Source organism: Equus asinus, chromosome X, assembly GCF_041296235.1.
Source record: "Equus asinus isolate D_3611 breed Donkey chromosome X, EquAss-T2T_v2, whole genome shotgun sequence".
Lineage (NCBI taxonomy): Eukaryota > Metazoa > Chordata > Mammalia > Perissodactyla > Equidae > Equus > Equus asinus.
In genome coordinates, this window is record NC_091820.1 from 11900905 (window position 1) to 11915514 (window position 14610).

General features: G+C 44.0%; 2 protein-coding genes across 23 annotated transcripts in view; one reads left to right on the top strand and one right to left on the bottom strand.

The window, feature by feature from the left end:
* CLTRN (collectrin, amino acid transport regulator) overlaps positions 1–997 on the bottom strand; it is a 43412-nt gene extending 42415 nt beyond the window's left edge. For 2 of the 3 annotated variants that reach the window (XM_070502104.1, XM_070502103.1), the window contains exon 1: positions 110–249. The gene's annotated coding sequence lies outside the window, so the exon portion shown is untranslated. Of the gene's footprint in view, positions 1–109; positions 250–860 lie in introns of those variants that run through there. The other variant, XM_070502102.1, reaches the window with a different exon arrangement.
* LOC106828086 (carbonic anhydrase 5B, mitochondrial-like) overlaps positions 385–14610 on the top strand; it is a 41042-nt gene continuing 26816 nt past the window's right edge. For 8 of the 20 annotated variants that reach the window (XR_011499636.1, XM_070502105.1, XM_070502109.1 and 5 more), the window contains exons 1-3: positions 398–532; positions 7292–7486; positions 14410–14607. Coding sequence is in view for 3 of the 20 variants with exons in the window: in XM_070502118.1 (XP_070358219.1) it covers positions 7345–7486; positions 14410–14607 (340 nt within the window). In the remaining 17 variants the exon portion in view is untranslated. Of the gene's footprint in view, positions 533–1043; positions 2267–6181; positions 6307–7291; positions 7487–14409; positions 14608–14610 lie in introns of those variants that run through there. The other 12 variants (XR_011499635.1, XM_070502107.1, XM_070502119.1 and 9 more) reach the window with 7 other exon arrangements.

Below are 14610 nucleotides of genomic sequence, written 5' to 3' on the forward strand. Positions count from 1 at the left end.
GGCAGGGGCGGGGCCACCGACGGAGACGCCGGGTCATGGAATGGCATGCGGGATGCTCATGACGAAACAGGAAGAAAGGCTGTCGTGTGGGCGGAGCGCAGGGACGTACCGTCAACGTGGGGGCGTGGCCTTGCCGTTCTCAGGGGCCTGACAAAGATGGTCCAGCTCTGAAGGGTGGGCCTAGGCGGAGGGCAGGGGCGGGGCGAAGCTAGCGCGCAGGCCCCTGAGCGCGCCTGAAGGCACGGAGGGACGGCAGCAGAGATATAGCCAGGGCAGAGAGCAGGGGGGGAACCCAGGCCCTGGCTGAGTGGACAGCAACTTGCCGCTCCGAGGCGAGGAGCGTGGCCAGGGCGGGACTTAAGGCCTTGTCGGGGACGTGAGCCGGGTGGACGCTGGCGTGACGTATGAAGCGAAATGACGTCTCCCGGCGTGAGGGGCGTGGCGAGGCGCAAGGGGGCGTAGCCAAGATGGCCGCGCGCATGAGCCTCTCCCGGTAGCGAGCGGAGGGGTTCGCGCTCAGGGAAACGTTGTGGTAAGGGATCGCTGCTGTGTGGAACGTGGTCAGCAGGGGGTCATAGCCTACCAGAGAGGACAGGGATCTTCTGCCCCTCATGGCTACGCGCTGCGATAGGGCCGCGCGAGGAGGCCCACAGTCCCGGCGGGGTTTTTCTGGGGAATGGGCGAGAGGAGGCAAGGCATCGCTCTTTCCCCACTCTAATCTTGTTCCTCCACTATGAGGATCACCAGATAGCTGCACTCCGCTTAGAATTCTATTTAAAGGTAGAACAGCTGTCCCAGAGACTTGGGGAAGTGAAATGGTTGTAGTTCCAGACACTGAGACGCCGCAAGCTGAGACTTACTCAGAACTGCATTGTTGATCTTCCCCCTGCCTATGCCGAGGGTTATGGGCAGGTTCACAGCCAATCCCAGGGCAGGGGGTCAACAGCAACAGCATAGCTGTCCCTTGTGGGCAATTCTGAGCCTTCTCTACTCCTCAATTCTTTTTTTTAATCCTTTTTCTTTTGTGCCCCAGAGCTGGAGGGGAAGAACCTACAAAATACAAACGTTGTTGGTGGCTATGATTCTTTGTGGCATGAGTTAAGAGCTACTGCTCTGAGGCTGCTGGAAATTCGTTTATTATAATTATTGTTATAATTATATAATATTTTTATTTACTTATATATTATATACTACAATATATATTATGTTATATTATTATATTATCAGTATAGTTTTACCTCGTTTATCTTTGTTGAGAAAGTTTGAAAAACATGGGGAGATAACCAAGATGTGTATACCTTAATTTGGGTAGAATTTATTCTCTGTCAGCTACTGAAAACCACACATTTCTCCTTGCCCTTTTTCCTTTACTGACAGTCTGGTCGTCTCCACTCTGCTATTTAAAAGTCTTGGGGGCCGCCCCATGGCATAGTGACTAAATTTGGCACGGTCCGCTTTGGTGGCGTGGTTGGCAGTTCGGATCCCTGACACGAACCTACACTACTGTCAGCTGTGCTGTGATGGTTACCCACATATAAAGTGGAGGAAGATTGGCACAGATGTTAGCTCAAGGCTAATCCTCCTCACCAAAAAAAAAAAAAACTCTTGCTGGCATATGGAGAGAAGTCAGAACTCTGTGGTGAGAGAATCTGCCCCATACCCTACCATAAGTATCCCTGCACATACCTCAGAGCAGTCACTGTTCTCAGCCTCCGTTGGAATCTACAGTGAGCCAAAAAGTTAAGCCCTCCCTTCTGGGCCCTGGTAAAGAGCTGCACTGTTCTTGAGTATTTTGGAAATGAAACCTTTCAGCTTTCTAGAGCTTTCTTCCTTTACTCAGAAATTGTAAACTCAGTACCAGGACTAAAATTCACCTAAAGGGCGAAAGCAGCAAGGGCACCATTCCTGTGCTTGTACACACCTGCCCTCTTGTCTCTGGAGTCAGGCAAAAGGCTGCCACCACTCATGGTTGGAACACAATAAAAGTTGAGTGATCTTTGATTAAATATGACATTGGGGAAATCTGATGAAAAGAGAGAAATGCATTTCATTTCATTGGCTGCTATAGGGCAGTTAATTGCAGCACACAAACCAGGTTAAGTAATGTATTTTGAAACCTTTGGCAACCCCAGATTGGGATCATGCTCTCAGGGAAGAAGTGTGTGAGAGGAGGAAGCTGAACTTTCTCAATCAAGACATAGAAACATACCCTCGAATTTAAATTTCAGAGAATTGCAAAAGGCTGACTTCCTTTCTAAATCAGGAGGTGAGAAAATGAAGGGTCGATCTGGTAAGAATCAAGGAGTTTTTTAAAATGCAATTGTAACCTTTAGTAAGTAATTTTTTTTGGTGTCTGTTTTGCATATGTATAAATAGCTTGATCAGGCAGAGTTCTAGCCGAGGCATTCAATAAATACATGGTTTATGAATTATTTTAAAGGGCTTTTAGAATCTTTTCTCTTTTCACACATTTGTAAATCTGCAAAACAGCAGATAAGGTACGTTTAAGTAAAACCCAAGGACATACATAAATAATCAGTGATAGCAAGAGCATATAGCACACAAAGTTTACCTTCCCTGGGACCCATCCTGCCTATGGTCCCAACTTTATGGACAGACTTAAGGGCAGACAGATTGTGAAATCCAGCAATGTGTGCTAGTAGTTCATTGTTGTGTGCTGTGTTTGAGGATTAATCACTATTTGTGGTTTCACAAGCTTGGGGTTTATGAGATCACTGGGTAAGGTGGGTAAATAATCACCTCTTGATAAATTATTTTAACAACCATCATTGGCTTTAGGCAGCAGTGCTGGCCTTAAATAGTATACACCTGTTCTCTCAAGTGTCCATATTTTTATATCTTGGTGTATAATTTTGTTCGTAAAGCCCTAAGGCCACAGCTGACTTGTAATTATTGAATGTGTTTGTCAACATGAACATTGTTTTATGTATTTAGAATCCTTTTATTTTGAATATGTGCTTTTGAGAAAGAGAAGTATTTTTGGTCTAAAACTTCTAGTGAACTATTTCTTGCTCATAGACAATGGTTAATAATAATATAAAACATTTATAATTTCATTCAGTGTTACCTATTTTTCCTGTGCCTGTACTACAAAATATAACTTACTGAGAAAATACATTCTACATTTATACATTCCAGAACTCACCTGGAGCCTATTTAATAATGGCTATTAGTATGTATTTAATGCTAAATTTTGCAGTTTATAGTCTAGGTGCAAATTCATAAACGCTTTTCTGATAAGCATCTTTCTTCCTGAAGCATATGCCTGGACATAAACAACCTTCTGTATTGTTACAGGTGTTGTAGCCTAGCATTAGCTAACTTGAGTTTCTGTTCATTTGGATTTTCCGGGAAGCCTGCTCGCCCGACCTTCCATGCTCGGTTCCGTCCTTGATTGCCTTTGACTGTTCCTTCACCATCTCTTGGCCTCCTTAATCACTCTATTTTGTCAGCCCCCCTCTATACGCCCGTACTCCTGGGGAGAGGAGATTTTCCTTCTGTCTCTAGCCTCATGACCTCTCCTGAGCACCAGAGCTGCACTGCCGACTCTCTCCTAGACTTCTCCCCTCACCTGCTCTCTTGGCGCCTCAAATCCAAGATGGTTAGCAGTAAGAGTGCCATCTTCCCCTTCCCACCTGCTCCTCGCGCCAGGTTCTGCCTCTCTGTTCAGGGATCCGTCCTCATCCTACCACCAGCACCACTCCAGCTGTAAAATCACAAGGCCTTCCTCATCTCCTGTCCTTTTCTGTCTTCCAGTTGAGTGCCAAACCCTCTGTTTTTTACCAAAATGGTGATCTCTTGAATACAAAGTACCTTGTACATCTCTTTTGTCACTGTCTAGTCCAGTGCTTCATAGTCTCTCACTTGGATTATTGGAGTTTCATTTTAAATTCCACATGCCCAAATCTGAGCTACTGATTTCCCGCCCAAAACCTTTCCACACACTGTCATCCTCACCTCAGTTCATGGCAACTGCATCCTTCCAGTTGCTTAGCCCAAGAATCTTCCAGTCATCCTTGACTCCTTCCTTTCACGTCTTATGGGGTGTATCTCCAAGATATAGGTAACACCCAATCACTTCTCACCACGTCCACTGTGACATCCTTAGTTCCAGCGCCAGGACTATCCTGAATGATCTCTCTGCTTCTTTCCTGCCTCCCATCCCAGTCAGTTTCTAGGAGGGCGCCCTGAATGATCTTTTAAAACTGCAAATCAGATTCTGTCCTGCTGCACACAAACTCCGTTGTGTCCTCATTTCACTTAGAGCAATGGTTTGCAATCAGAGGTGACCCCTCCTTCTCCAAGGGACATCTGCAATGTCTGGAGACATTTTGGTTGTCACAGTTGGAGGGAGGGTGTCACTGGCATCAAGTGGGTAGAGACCAGGGATGCTGCTAAACATCCTACGATGCAAAGACCAGTCCTCTACACCAGAGTTATCTGGTCAAAAATGTCAACAATGTCGAGGTTAAGAAACCTTGAGTTAAAGAAAGAACCTTTACGGTGGCCTAGAAGTCTACTTGATCGGCATCCATTATCTCTTGCCCTCATGTCCTACTACCCTCCTCCTGGTTCACTCCACTCCTGCCCATATTGGCCTCTCTACTGTCCCTTGTATATGCCAGATAAGCTCCTACCTCCCGGTCTTTGCACTAGTTTATATTTTTATATATATTTGCACATTATATATTTATGTTTTTGTATGTATGCCCTTCCTCTAGATAGCCGCGTGACTAATTCCCTCATCTCCTTCAAGTCTTCCCTTCAATTTCCCCTACTCTGAGGCCTGCCCTGAGAAGCTTTTTAAGGTGCAACATTCCAAATTCACCTTACCCTGCTCTACTTTTCACTGAACCTATTCTAATTTTCTCCATAATTTACTCATTTATACACTTGCTGTTTATTGTCTGTTTCCTCCTACTAGAATGTAAGCTCTACAAGGATAGGGATTTTGTTTTAGTCCCCTGATGAGCCTAGAACAGTTTCTTGCATTTAATAGATGTTTCGTTGATGTCTTGATGAATGAAAGGGCGAAAGAGTGATGGAGTGAATGAAGGATGGTTGAAGGACTCACCTCGTCACTGACGTTCCTGGCTCCACTCTGCCCACTCCCATCCAGCCTGTGCTGTGCTGACAGTCATCAGAAGCCATCAGTGCTTCATCCTATATGCGTGAAATAACATCAGAAAGTCATCCAGTTTCTTGGACATTCATATTCCCCGAATTAATCTCAAATCCCCATCCAGCTCCACCTTCCACTGTGTCCCCTGGACATCTGCTTAGCTAGACTGACACGTAAAATTAACCATCCTGAGTAGAGAGGCTGGGAACAGATAGTTCCCTCACAATTCTCAGAAGGAACCAACCCTGCCGACACCTTGAGATGAGACTTCTAGCCTTCAGAACTGTGAGACGATAAATCTCTGTTCCTTAAGCCAGCCAGATGATGGTACTTTGTTTCAAATTAATACACTGGCCTGAAGACAGCAGGTGGAGAGCTAGGCCTGCAGGTGAGGAGTCTCCGTGGGATTCGTGAACTTCCTGCCAGTCCTCTCTAATGTGACGGTGCATCTCTGCCTCTTGAGTTCAGTGTGTTCAATGGCAAAGTGATGCGTACGACAGAGTGCGTGGCACCAGGCTGAAAAGCTGGCTGTTTGCCACCCTTCATTTTACAATACTTGTCTGTGACATAGCTTGTTGTTAGGCAGTTATAGAGTTCTACCTGGAGCCTGCGCTTGTTCCTCTCAGGGTAGTAATAGGAAGTAATTCTGCTTCCTGCTTTCACTGGACACACATCGGGTGTGATTTTTCTCTCCTTCCCCTTGGGTGTAGCCTTCTCCCCTCTAGCTCAGATCTAGCAGGGTCAAGGGCAGCAGTACGGGGAAAAAGAGCTAGTTCAGAGCCAATTAATAGTGAAAGATATGAAGCAAGGGGAGGATGAAATCAGAGTGCATACCTCCTTGCTCAGCATCACTGGGGATCATCATGTGCTTTTTTGTATCTAACATTCTTCTTGGAAAGATGGTGTGAATGAATAATATTGATGTCAGTAAGTGACCTGTGCCTTAGTGTTCTCTCAATGTCTCTTTTTGTGCCTTTTGTCACCTGTCTTCCCCCCCCTCCCCGCCCCGGCATTGCCAAACTGTTGGGAGGCCTCCAGTAGGCTGAAGGTAGAAAGTGAGGAGGCACTAACGCCTGCTGAGAGCTGGATTGGTCTGTGTTTCCCTTCCCATATGATGTGCATTTCAAGAGGCTCCAAAGAGGAGAAATTGCAACACCGGGAAGGTAGAGTTCATGCCTTGTACATCTTTGCATCCCAGCATGGTGCCTAGAGCAAAGGAAATGACAGTGAATGTTGAAAGTGTTTGCTGGCAGAATTCTCATCCCTGTGAGACTAGGCTAGGTTCATATTGGAGTAGGTTCCTCTTTCAGATTAGGCAGGAAGGACTTTGGGGATCCTTCAGATATTATAGGTAGGGTATGAGACCCTCCTCTTAAATGACAAGCATTTAAAAGTGTTTCAAAATTACAAATGGGTGATGGTGGCATCTAGGAAAAGGAAAAACACTTAATACTGTCTGAGAACATGCTGGCAGTCACTTCACAGTTCTGGGTTCTTGAAATTAGGATCAACATCTTCACCACTCAGGTCATTCCACTAATCCTCACTGAGCAGCCATCATGTCCCAGGCATTGTGTCCCTAAGAGATGCAGCTATGACAGACAGACACAGTCCCTACCACCATGGGGCTTAGATGCTGGGGAGATGGAGTTGTAAAGTACATCCCTGATCAGGTATTTAATTCAACTGAGATAAGCACGGTGACCAAGGAGAAGAGGGCGCTAGGCTCACCTGGTGAGCATGTGGTCAGGGCAGGCTTTGAGGGAGTGACGCTGGAGTGGATCACCTGAGGAGAGGGTAGGAATTAACTAGGCACAGATGGAGGAAGAGTGGTTTGGGGGAAGGAGGAGTACATGCACCAGCTGGAGGGAGCTTCCTCGGAATTTGGAAGAACTAAAGGGCACATGGCTGGTGTGCAGGCAGGAACATGAAGTGCATACGAGGGAAGCAGATCAGTCTGAGGTCCTGGGGAGACCAGTAAGTTTGAGGAACAAGACTGGATAAACTACTGACTCTCATTTGGGTCCTCCCCGCCGACCCCCAGTGTACTAATAGTCTGAATTCTGAATGTTGTCCTACTTAGAGGTTTCCACATGCTGTCAATCTCTGTTGTTTACAGCTTTTCCTCCTCTGTCCTCCTGCCTCTAGGTTATTAGATTCCTGCAAGTTATTTGGGAACTGATCAAGATTTCAAGCTAAAGATGGAGTTAATGAATCGTCTGAGGGCCGTTCTTCAAGCCTCTCCATGCAAGTCACCGTGGAGAAGATTCCAGATCCCGAGGTCCATGCCAGTGAGGCCCTGCAGCCTCTACACCTGCACTTACAGAACCCGGAACCGAGCCTGTGAGTACACCACTGCCTTAAAGACAGCGAAAGGCTGGTTGTTTCCTAAGAATCACGTGTGTGTTAAGTGTTTGCGGGTACTATGTCAGTGGCATTCCAGAGTGGGATTATATGCCATAAGAACTGAAAATAGCTACTTGTTTCTCTATTTGTCTTCTAAAATGTGGAAAGTTCTTTTTTTCCTAGCTTTATTGAGATATAATTGACATTTAACATTGTGTAAATCTAAGGGGTACAACTTGATGATTTGATACGTGTATATATTGCGAAATGATTACCACAATAAGGTTTGGAAAGTTTTTTTCTTGACGAATTTTAACATGTTAGAATGATGTCATGCAAAAATAGAAAAAGGAAGATGTCCCAGTTTCAAATACTTTAGAACCTGTTATTGTTTCTTGTTAGCAATTATCTCCTTGCTAATGTTGATCCACAGACTGCAAATTATTTCTTTGAATCTTAACGTTCTGGAAGTTGCATATTAATGTTTGCAAGCTCCATAGCTTCATGCTCTGGAATATTTCATCCCTAGTTACAAATTGCAGTTACTTCTAGCTGACCACTTTGTCACGTGTGTGCTCTGCTGTAAACGCAGAAGAACAAGTGAGGCAGCACATGGTCTTCCCTGGAACCTCTCGATCTCCTTCCCCTCCTGAAATATAGGTTACCGTCCATGTCCATGTGCAAGGATTCTCCACCGAGACACTGCTGACTGGGGCGTGGGTCCTTCTGTGTTGTTGGGGGCAGTAGTGTACACTGTGGATGTTGAATGGCATCCATAAATGTCTCAAGACATTCCTAAATGTCCCCTGAAGGACAAAATAACCCTGGTAGAGAACCACTGAGAAGATAATGTGTGTGTTGGTGGAGAGATGAGTTTAAAGAAATGATGAAGTATATTTTATATATTTCCCACTATTCACCATGAATTCACACAGTTTTCAAATGTTGACTGGCTTCAAAATTCTAGGTTTCTTAACTTTGCCTCCTTGCGTTTACTCTCTTTGACCCCTTGTGCACATAAGAAAAGGAACTCATTAGTAACGTCAATTTAGCTAAATCCATTGCCTTGAAACTGCTTCATAAATATATTTTTATTGTAAGTTTATTTTATTTCCTCCAACACTGACTGTGTTCTCATTAAGATGAACTGGCCAGAGTCATAATAAATTTCTGGTTGCTGGGTGTGGCTTCCTGCCAGCAGGCCCACATCTTGCCCAGACTGGTTCATTCTCAGTGCTGGCACTTTGTGGTCAGAGGCTTAAAATGGAAAAAAACAGTCATGTTTATGTAGTTACTAAAGTGGGGTTTTTCCTTGGAGTTTTTGTTTGTTTATACTTACAGAAAGATGAAAGTTAAATGTCTAAAATCCAATATGCTCATGTCTTTAAGATAGTTCGCTTCTTTAAGTATTGACAAAAACCGAAAAGTAGTGACTTGGAGGGTGGGGGCTCCCCTTGATTAATTTCCTACATCAGATGAAATATTCTTATTTGTAAGTTACTACAAGAAACAGGTGAGTCACCATTTGATTTTGCCTTTGGCATATTACACTGTCCCTCCCTGTTTTCACCAGGAGAATATTATAGTCTTTGCTGACCTGGGCCATTGAGCTTGTCCTGTTCAGATATCCTGCTCCCTCATCTGTTCAGTTGTAAAGACAGTTCTCATTGTTTCTGGAAGCTCAGTACCCCAGCAGAAGGCCCAGTGTACACTTGTGACCAAGAATGACCCAAGATTGTTGAGAGAGAGAAAAGGTAACGTGTACAGTCCTTAGCTAGTGCCTGCCACACAGTGAGGACTCAGTGTTGGCAGCTACTTCTGCTACTACGATTGTTAGCAGCAGCAGCAGCATCTTTATCATCATCACAGGCTCAGTGCCTCCCTCATGTGTTTGACCATTTTTAAGATTGGGAGAAGCAGAATAAGAAGTACACAAAGGAGGAGGTAATAGCAAATTCAGAAAGCAGCGTTTCTCTGGAGCCCTGTGCTCTGTGCTTTACCCTCCCTGCCCACCCTCCCCCCAGGTAATCACTGGCTGGCAATTTGCTTTGCTGTTGGCTGTCATCTCAAGTAGCAGACAATAACTGTTGGCAGTCCTAACTTTGTGGACTAGTAATATAATAAAGATGAAAGCCTGCACCTGTTACCCAAGATGAAGATAAAATCCATTTCACTTAGTGTATCATCTAGTGAAAGTTAACCTAATTGTCACATGAAAAAATTTAGGCATGAGATCTTAGACTGTAAGAAAATTAATTTAATAATGTTAATTTTTTATTTAGTGAAATATAAAGAATGTCATCTAGAATGGAAACGGTACAAATTTGTTATTATTCCAGTGATTCTTAATGTTCATGATCTCCCTAATTTTAGAAGGAAGAGAAACATTTCTTTTTAGGACACCTTGGAATAGAGTGGCACTGTGTAAAATGTAGCCACTAGCCCCATGTGTATTTACATATAAATACACTTTACATTTACGTGTAAATAAATATAAATTTATGAAAATTTTATGACCACATGTAGCTCTCACTTACCATATTGGAAATTTCCATTATCAGAAAATTCTATTTAACAGGACTGGTCTATATTATAACTGAACTGTGTTAGAAGGTTGTTGTCTTGTTTCTGCAATTTATTTTATTTTATTTTATTTTTTTTTTTTTTAAAGATTTTTATTTTTTCCTTTTTCTCCCCAAAGCCCCCCGGTACATAGTTGTGTATTCTTCGTTGTGGGTTCTTCTAGTTGTGGCATGTGGGACGCTGCCTCAGCGTGGTCTGATGAGCAGTGCCATGTCCGCGCCCAGGATTCGAACTAACGAAACACTGGGCCTCCTGCAGCGGAGCGCGCGAACTTAACCACTCGGCCACGGGGCCAGCCCCTCTGCAATTAATTTTAAAGAACACAAATAAAGCCTGGAGAACAACAGTATTCAAAAGCTTGTTTTGCAAGGTCTTCACAAAGAATTCTGTTAATCCCCAGATGATATAGGCTGGGATACCAAGACTGTGTTGTTTTCCATTAACTTTCAAAGAATCTCGAGAAACAATGGACCGAATAAAAGCCCCTTGGAATTGTATTAAGGGCCTCAGGGGAATCTGCAGCTACAAGGAAGTGACAAATAGCCCTGAACTGACCACCAGGAAGCTGCATGTGTATGCTGTGCTTATCTGGGCTCAGCATCAAAGTGCCTTTTACAGCCCTGATGCTCTGAGAAGACAATTTGTGATTCTGTGATCATCCTCAGCAACGTCATATGGAGGGTCCCTGGGTATCCTGTCACTGCGCTAAGCCCTAGGCCTACCAGGATGGTCTTCAGTTAGATGAGGGAACAGCGCATCTCAGGAAAAAGGACGGTACAGAGCAAGGCAGGGGAGAAAAAGCTCATGAGGGTATAGAGCAACCATGTCCAGGAGATAAGTAATGTGAGCCACAAATACGAGCCATATAGGCAATTCTATATTATCTAATAACCACATTTAAAAGAGAACAAATAGTATGTCAATTACACCTCAGTACAACTTGGGGGGGAGGAAGAATAAATAAATTTAGTTGATTTGTGAAGTTATTTCTACTAATATAGCAAATATATGTGAAAAATAGTATATAGGTGAAATTAATTTTACTAATCGATTTTATTTAACCCAATATATCCAAAATAATATCACTTCTACATGTACTCGATATAAAAATCATGAATGAGATAGTTTATATTCTTTATTTTTATGAAGTCTTCAAAGCCCAGCGGGTATTTTACATTTACAGTACTGCTCACTTTGGCTGACCAAGGGGAGTGGCATGGCCGAGTTCTGGGATAGCATAGCAAGACCAGACTTTGGGAAGAATGAGGAGAAGTGAAATGAGATGGGTGAGGTGCGTTCCTATTAGGGAAACCTTGGCACTTGGACACAGAAGTTAGGACTTGACATATAGTCTTTAACTCAGGAAGAACACGTTGAAGGTGGTCATTTAGGAAAGCTGATGGAATGAGAGAGGAGGAAAAGCAACCAAGAGACATTGTATAAAGTCTGGGATGTAGCGTCTAAACTAGGCTGGTGGTCATGGGCAAGGCAGCGAGAAATCTGAAAGATCCTTAAAGAAGAAATAATGTGATCAGTAAAGATAAAAGGAGAATGAAACTCTCCCAGTGATGCTGTTTATCTTATACATTCTATGCAGAAGCAGTGATAAAAAGCCAGCTCAGTTTTTCATGGGGCTTGCAGAGCAGTGGGGGAGGCCGATAATTAAGCATATATGCATATAATTATCATTATACTCAGGTAATAAATATTTTGAAGGAAAAGATCAGATGCTGTGATTTAAAAAATGAGGGGGTCATATAATAAGAGGGTAGTCTGAGAGGTGAGGAGGTGACACTTTTGCTGAAGAGGTGGCAATTAAGCTAATAATAGGAGCCAGCCCTGATCTGAACCAGGGGAAATTGATCTCTGAGGAGGAGGAGCAGGAACTGAGGGGCTAAGGCTAGAGTGACCTTTCTATGTTTCAAGGACTGAAAGAGGGACACCTCCGAGGCTGGAGACATAGGGTGGTGCCAGCACAAAATAAATCAAAGCCAGGACTAGTGATATAAATAAGAACTAAAACAGAGCACATCCCCACTATGGAATCTAAAGGGCTTTTGCTATTCATCAGGAATAAATTAGTGACACTTTTGTAATGGCAGTGTCCCTTTGCTCACTTAAACCATGGTTGATAAAATCACTCTATTTCATTTTCCTCAAACAAGAAGAACCTGCAAATGAAGGCTCTGTGGTCAGAACACTTAATCATCTTCCTGTTTTGAGGGACAGTATGAGCAACCACGAAGAAATCATTTCAATCTGCATTTGGTTAAAATGGCAGAAGAGGAAGGGAGGAGAGAACAAAAATGTGAATTTATCTTTAGCAAAACAAGCCCTTGGCAAAAGCTGGCTTCACTAAGGGGACAGTGACCAAGGGCCCCCCTAGTGGGGAAATGGTCTGGGTTTGTAAAGAAGGAGGTCGTGGGGGACAAGTGGAGAAAACCTTCTGGAAGCCGAACTTCTGAACTGAAGGGCATCAAGTGATAGGAGTGTTATGGTCATAAAAGAGCAATTGGAGGACTAGGCCTGGTTTTCTTGGGCTGGTGTTTGTGTGGGTGTGAGAGTAGATTCTGGCCATTTCCTGAAGGAAGTGGGGAACGATGGAGGGTGAAAGAGGGCATCGTGTCAGGCATCTGCTCATTATTCCACCTCTCCCCTGGTCTTCACAGGAGACCCTCGTAAATTGCTTTTGAAGGGTGATTCTCAAATCCTCAGCCACGGTCTGAGTATCTCAGAGAGGAAGAGGGGGCAAGGTCTCTTTGTGCTGGGCATCTTTAAATCTGAATCAGGGCTGTTCTAGGGGTTTCTAATTTGCATCCTAATCAGATTATAATATTAATATATTGTACCAGTTCAAATGCATTTTCCATTTGAGATTTCTGAAACAGAAAATTCTTCTCTAAGGAGCAAGTTCTTTTATACTAAGAAACATAAGTAAAAACATTGGGTTTGGATCTCTCCAGAGAGAAGACAGTACTGTGTTATAGGAAGAAATAGAGGGAAAAAAAAGAACGCTCCGAGTTTGCAGAGACCGAGCTTTCTCAGCTTTGGCATCATTGACACTTGAGACCAGATAATTCTGTATGCTGTAGGGTGTTTAGCCACGTGCCTGGCCTCTGCCCGCTAGATGTCAGCAGCACTCTCCTCCAGTTGTGACAACCAAAAATGTCTCCAGATGTTGCCAAATGTCTTCTGGGGCAGAATCACTCCTCTTGAGAAGCACTGGGCTACTGTCAGGAGAGCTCTATGTTGGTACCATTTTTGCCAAAAACAAACAAACAAAACCCGAAACAAACAAAAAACTAAGGCTGGGATTTTGAATTTATAGCAGCTACCCAAGCAGAACTCCAGGGACCTTAGCAATGCTGATTCTCTGCCCAGGTTTTGCAGGATGGCTGCCTCGTGCTCACAGTTCGCTTACATGGGAGGTAAACTCAGCAGACGCACTTCTATGGGACCGTATAATCCCTCCTATGGGATCAATGTCTCTGCGTCTCTTCCCTCTGACATACTTCACTGCTGTGATTCAGGAAGGGTCTGAGTCTCTCCTTAAGGCTTAGGGGTCTCTGTGTCCCCTCCTTTCCTCTTTCTCCTCCATGGTATGACATGGCCCCCAAACTCTGAACATCTTACTTACACTTCTCAAATTAAGAAGAAATTACTCCTTTCCTTCCCAGATTCATCGGTATCTTTCTTAATTCTTTCAAAACCCTAGAGTGTGTCCCCATCTCAACCAGAAGCCTATAATATTACATTGTGTCTAGGATTCCAGAAATTTCAAAACAGCAAGCTAGATTACAGGATGCATGCTACGCAAGCCTTTATTTCTACTAGCCAACCAATTAAAACCTTACCATGCTTGGTTGAACGTTCTGTCGAAAAATTCTTCCTCCTCTTCCCTCATTTCCTTTGTTGAAAATAAGTTCAGTACTGAAAATGTCATTAATTTGTATTTGTATTTAAAGCTGGCTTGGCAGGTTGGGCTCCGAAAATTATCAATAAAGAGAAGGAACTCGTTTGAGAATAGCCTATTCCACATGGCGCTCGTCTCCACGCATTTTGCTGTTATCGCAGGACTGGGTGTCACTCGGTTTAGGTGAAATTAGAAGGTCACCTGAGATGCTTTAGCTTGATGAGACAGCAGAAGGCCGCTTCTCTACAAGCTGCTCTCTGACCGCTTTGTCTTCTGCCTTGGTCAGTCATTTATGCCCCTGAGCAACTAATTCCTAAGACTTCAATTCCATCGGCCTCGACAGGCTCTCCGCAACTGGAATTGCCTGGTGTGTGATCCCAGATAGTGGACATCTTGGTGATAGCCCGGATGTGCTTTCTCCTAGTGCACCCACTCTGGGAGAGCGTGGACCTGGTCCCGGCAGGCGAGCGCCAGTCGCCCATCAACATCCGGTGGAGGGACAGCGTGTATGATCCTGGCTTAAAACCGCTCACCATCTCTTATGACCCGGCCACCTGCCTCCACATCTGGAATAACGGGTACTCTTTCCTCGTGGAATTTGAAGACTCTACAGATAAATCAGGTG